Source organism: Acyrthosiphon pisum, chromosome X (assembly GCF_005508785.2).
Source record: "Acyrthosiphon pisum isolate AL4f chromosome X, pea_aphid_22Mar2018_4r6ur, whole genome shotgun sequence".
NCBI classification, from domain to species: Eukaryota; Metazoa; Arthropoda; class Insecta; order Hemiptera; family Aphididae; genus Acyrthosiphon; species Acyrthosiphon pisum.
In genome coordinates, this window is record NC_042493.1 from 83,837,347 (window position 1) to 83,844,042 (window position 6,696).

The window sequence follows — 6,696 nt, forward strand, 5'->3', positions numbered from 1 at the left end:
TTACGTACGGGTATATGTCTTCAAATCCTTCATTTTTAAGCGTTACACACATATCTATAATTGATTTAGGTAATTGCTCCTTAGGTAAGGTAAGTAAATAGCTACGAAAGTGTACACATTCGTTTGAAAATGATAAATCCAGATCCGTTGAATAGTGTTTTCTTAACCGTTCAGCTTTTTCTCTAACTTCACTAATGCTTAATTCGGTTATATTAAAGAAGAATGAAAAATTTTCATTTACCATGTCATATGCTATTTTTCTTTTTCTCAACTCAGTAAGTAAGGAGTCCATGATTACAATATAAGTGTTTATTTTAAATGATTCTTTAGAACTTAAATCAACTTCTCCAATTTTGAGTTTTTTATTTTTTCTCTTAGTTTTATATTCATTGATTCCACATTTTGTTTTCCCAATTTGTTCATAGTGATCGAAACTATCTCTTAGATCATTGATATATTGGATAAGACAGTTATATATTGATACCACAGTTTCTAAATCAATTGAAACTTTTTTAAGTTCTTTGTTTACTTTATTAAAGCGTTAAAAATCTGATGCCGCCCCTATAAAAATGCCGCCCGGGGCGATCGCCCCCTCTAGCCCCCCCCTAAATACGTCACTGGATAACAGAATTGTATTGTAAAAACTTCAATACATATATATAAATTGTAAAGAAATAAATTATAAATATAATTTGTATTATTATTATTAACGATCACCATAGTATTACAGTATCTTATACTTTTAAAAAGATTTAAAAATTATATTTATTATTCTCTAAAAATATATTAATAAAACCAATTAGTTATAATCGTATACATCAATCAATAAAATTAGACTTGAAATTTAATCCAACTGTGTATTACAGAAGATGTCACCGTTTACTTATTTATGTTTCTAAATGTTTTATAAAACAATAGTTTTAATACAAAATTGTTTCACTTTCTTAAAAATCGTAACGTAATATTGCTTTAAAATAAGACACTTTAATTTGATAGACGTTAATTAAGTTTATTGTCTTGTAAATTATGTGAGTTAAGTTATAAATTATATAATTTTTATAATGTAAAATGTCTAATATAAAATTATGTGTAAAAGTTAGTTAGACCAATTATATCGTAATTGTTATGTTATATGTACAGCACTACAACTGTATAGTAACTACAAGACATTTACAATGTACGGCTACTTTCCTAGGAAAATTTGATGCCGGGAACAGGACGTTAGGCATCTCCCACTAATTCAGAAGCAATATTCCAGGAAGGACGTGGTTGGGAGAGAAAATTTTGAGATTCTTAGGAGTCCTGTTTTTTAAATAGTTTAACGATTTGCTTGCTTGTGATTAAAATATATTATTAATTTACTATTTTGGAACTCAGTTAATGTTTATCGTGTTATGATAGGATACTGAAAAATATAATTATAATAAAATAAACGCATTATACATTTATGATAAGAAACACATGTGCTTTTATGTAAATAAAGAATGTAATTATGTTTATAAAGTAACTAATTTTTGATAATAATATATATTATAATTATTTAGAGAACGATTATGATAAAGTCATATTTTAAATGGCTTGGAAACGTCGGTGAAAATTAATAACTCATTATGATGTATCGATGGAACGATTGTTAATATAGGTACTTGGTTTTTTTATGTTAACTGTTTGGAACTGTAACATTAAAAACAAATTTTAGAAAACATAAATATTAAAAATACTTATGATCAAATTAAGGTATAAGACATATAACTGGTTGAACGCAACAAGCGTCCGTGTACGCAGGGATGTCACACTTATTAAAAAAATAACACTAAGTGTTGGACTCTAACATTTTTTATCTGAGTTGACTCGACGGTGTCGTGCAAGGACCATATCCCGATTAATTAGCAATGTGGTTGGGTGTCGGTCATAACATACTGGACCATGACTCCCACCGATCCATAGTATGAGCGACCAGATAGACGTCACACCCGGTATCGAGTTAATACCCACGATACCAACCACGATACCCTATCACGCGAGCATATATCTATATTTTGAATGGTTTATGTGTCAGCCTATTAAAATATATGTATAACGATTGAACGGCGCAAAATAATATATCTCACTACTATCAGTAAACAGAAAACATTTATACACATAATTTATGATATATGTATATTAGTTATTATTAAAATTATGTGCATGTAAATTTTTTTATTTAAATTTATGGCTATTCCATTTAAAACAAAACATAAAATAATAGTGATCTATAGTGTTGTAAAACATTCTCATTTGTTTATTCCAATTTAATACATAATAATATGTTATCATTAGTATTTTATAAATACACCTATGCCAATAAAATATTTTTTTATGTCATTAAAATTTAAAAAAAAAAACTTTTATTGAACTTTTTAAATACCTTCATATAATATCTAATAATAAATGTTAAATTATTTAAAAGTTAAGATACAGAATTTAAATATTTTGCATATTTTCTTTTCGTTGTAATCTCAATATTATATTGAATTCAAATGGATTTTTGTTTATAATAAAATAACTAAAAGTATATACATTTTGTTTTACATATTTTAGCATATTTCTGAGTTTCCGTGTATTGAAGGCTTATCTTAAAGTATTTGAATATTTTGTTGTATATTTTAAAGGTTTGAAATAAACTCCTCTTTTAAACTTTATTTGGATGTAAATTTCTAATAGTTAATTTTTTAGATAGAAATGTAGTAAAACTTTCTTCGTTCATAAGTACTTAGTATTTCTCACATAATGAATATTACTGTACATAAAATAACTTTTATTACAATTTAAGACACTATTCCACTTTTCTTTTTCTTTTTCAATGTCATAAAAAATAAGATTATTATAAAAAATATTTTATCTTTGATTACTCTTTTTAATGTTTCTAACCATTATTGTTATATCAATACGTTTTAAAAACAATTTCATGATTAGACATTAATAAATTATTTGAATAAATAAGGTTTGAACTTAATACTTATTGTAAAATCTAAATACCTCACATTAATATGTTTGAGGAATGATAAGTGAAATGCACAAGTATCAGAATAAATCATCGACGATTCACTTTAAGCATTAATTTACTTATAACACTTATAACATTAAAATGTATAAATATGGAACTATTAAAACCTTGCATAATACTCAAATATAAATCTTAAATAATTATTTCTTATAAATCTATTAAATTAATTATAGAAATCAGTAAACTAAAAACAGTTCAAATTTAAGTAGGAATATAATTGTATGATGAAGGAAAACCCTTTGAGGCCTAAATTAAAATACACAGGTGCTATTACACTCATAAAGCGGATTAGGAATGAGAAATCAAAAATCAAAATGTAAATTTCAAAATAATGACATATAAACTCGTCTTTTATTTATTAAAATGTTTATGTTTAAACATATTCAAAATAGTTATACAACAAATGTGACAGTTTATTAGATAAAACCATGTAAAATAAAGAAAAAGCATTCATGGTAAAAACGTATAAATACGTCAGTGCTCCCATGGCAAAACTTTTAAAAACGTATACATCGCCATTGCTTATCAAAGGAGTAAACAGTCTGAAACAGTGTAAATAAGATTCAATTGTAGTCTACACCATTGTTACGGTAAATTTTTCTTAGAAACTCTCAATTATACCAATTTAATTTCTGATTAAACTACCCTTTAGTAAAACCAAAAAAAGTGTGTCCATTAATTATATCATAAAAAGCACAAGTTTAAACATATAGCTAAATATTTATTAAATCTAAAAGATTTATATCTATATAGAATTATAGTCATTGGTAGTAAAAAAAATATTGTAAATTAATAAAATAAATTATTAATTTTTCTGCATAGATACATAAAAATAATATGGTTTGGTTAGGGTTAAAATGAATTTAGTAAGTAAAACAAAAAGGAAATTATAAAATGTATGTACGATTACCAAACCCCCTCCACATATAATATTTTATTTTTATTTAAAGTCACAACAACATAGATTATTGGCTAAGCTATATACCAAATTAATTAATATTGTATCTGGTAATATTGTAACACGGCGCTTTGTATATGCAATTTCATTACTTACAAACGAAAACCATTATATTAATTGTTATTTCATATAGCGATACGGTTTTAACTTATACCAGTTTTTTCATATCCAAATATGTACCAACTCTTGTTTCTAGACAATTGTAGATACAATTTAATACATAAAAATGAATAAATAATTGAACCGTTTGGCTTGAGGGTGATATGAATAATACGTGTTGGGATTAGCATATTTTAGAGATACGGTTGATAGGTAATTAAATAAACTTTCATTTCTGATTAAGTTAGTTAATTTATGTAGGTAGTGTTGAACCAGATAATTATTTTATACATATATTAAATATTCTATGACAAACACGATACATGCTTGATACGATAAGTGCAAGGCTACATAATATACTATTATATTGGATAGGTAAATTGTAGGTGTATTTGGCGATATTTTTAAATAATTACACAACAATTAAAATCCAAAATCTCAATAATCCAATGTTGCAAAGTACAGATTACAGATAAAATATAAAAACATCAAAGAAAAAATGTAAAATACATTGAAATCTTGAAAAAACTAAAAGAAGAAAGTAAAAAAACAAATTGTAGTTAGCAACGTTTTCGATGTTAAAAATTCTAAAAAAAATAATTAAAACTATATTTCATACATTTTTACCTAAATTAGTTTTTCTCTGAAAACAAGTTTTTTTTTTTTGGTAAATATTTAATAAAAATATGTCTTTTATCCATACTAAAATTATCATCAAGTGAATAGTTTCAATGAGCGTTTGTATTTTTTCATTCAGACAAAACATTTTTTATCATCTATAACGCCACTTAAAGTGAATTTGTTTAAAAACAACATTATTCCCAGGTTTTCCAATTTATTAACCCTCTACTAAACGCTTAGACAGCAGTAACTGCTGTCTTTAAAATGTTCATGTTGTCCTAATTTCATTCCAAACTCTTTTATCGTAGAGCCTTTTTCCGTAAAATGGTTCCGTTAATTGGAATTTTTTCGTCAAGACATTTCTGTAATCATTTTAAGAAACTGAATTTTAAAGATGAGTATTCACCTAGATTAAATTTATTTTCAACAGTATTAATAATATATAATATACAGAAATAAACTGAATTTTTAATGTAAAATGCGTGATACCAATAATACGACTAACTAATTTTCGAGTAACACTATTATTATTACATTAATTGGTATGGAAACAATTAGGAAGATTTTTGTTGACTTTTGGTGAACCTGTATCAAGATTCGGTGGCTTTTTGTTGACTGGTATAAGATTAATTTTTAATAAAAAATCAGAGTTGTATAAATTAGTGTATCATCATTTTTAAGATGTAGCAACCTTTGCTTTTTTAATTATAATACACCAGCAAGGTGAATACCAGTTACTAAAACTTGGTTTGTGAAATACAAAAATTTAATTTTTGAAAAGATTTCGTTAAATTATTGTTTTAACATATGCATTTTTTTAATAAGCTAAAAACTCTTTCAAGAACAAAACAACAATATTTTCATGGATTTTGGATAATACAAAAAATACAACTAATAATAATTTTCTTCTGTAAACTGTTTCATTTATATAATATAACATAAAAATATGTGTTCAATTAAGATTTGTCATATTATAAATATTAGTTTTCTCAATTAACATAATATCCTTACGTTACTATAATATTTAATTTTCAAAGCCATACGAATACAATTAAAGCTATCAAGTATATTCATATGAATACGTTGAATAGTGACAAACAAATTAAAAAAAACTTGATGAAAATATAATGAAGGTAACAAATTAAAATAGTGTTAATATAATAGAATTAGTAAAACATTAAGGAGTTACAGATTTAAAAGACAGAATGGAACGATGAATGCAGCAACAATGACAGTAAATATTGTGTTAAGTATTGAAATTGAAAAATAAATTAAAATCTAAAAAAATGTTAAATATTATTTTAATTTTGAGAACTCGTTATAATTAAAACTAATGTAAAACAAACATAGGTAGAAACTTTCCATATAGATGTATTTTTATCTTAAATAGTAATTTACATTTTGTAAATTTTATTTGAACAAATTAATTTTATTATAATAACTACCTATTTTATTCGTTTTCCCGTTGTATAACAATTTAAAATCAAATAATTCTTCTTATTTTAATTTGAAATAAAGTACTTTGAATTCTGAGTAACATATTAAGCTTAACAATGGGAAGAAAATTAACTGTATTAACATAAGATCAATATCATTATTAACTTGATTATTTCTTCATTATTGAATTATTATAAACAATGCACAAATATGTCGATATTAGATATTGTATTAAAACAAACAATTTTCACAAATAAAAAAATGTTTCACTTTTAAAACCAAATATAATTTTATGACTAGTATCAGAATATTGGTTTTTGTGTTTAACTGTTGACACTGAATTAGTTTATAATAAAATAAATTAGTTTTTATAATTTTATGACATATTATAAAGTTTTAAAATAATTTTATATATATACTTTAATAAATTTAAAACAAAATCATAAATTAATAAGTTCCGATCACAAGTAGAATAATAATTATTATATACATATTAGGTTTAGGTAAGTCATTATAAATTATACATGCAACTAAT

At 24.2% G+C, this 6,696-nt stretch overlaps 2 protein-coding genes across 2 annotated transcripts in view; both read right to left on the reverse strand.

Annotated features, from left to right (window-relative positions):
- LOC115034230 overlaps positions 1-615 on the reverse strand; it is a 2,708-nt gene extending 2,093 nt beyond the window's left edge. The window contains exon 1 of the mRNA XM_029490371.1: positions 17-615. Within this exon, the coding sequence (XP_029346231.1) occupies positions 17-292 (276 nt within the window). The 5' untranslated portion in view covers positions 293-615. The remainder of the gene's footprint in view (positions 1-16) is intronic.
- LOC100169186 (neurexin-1) overlaps positions 1-6,696 on the reverse strand; it is a 285,341-nt gene that overhangs the window by 269,139 nt on the left and 9,506 nt on the right. The window lies entirely within an intron of this gene.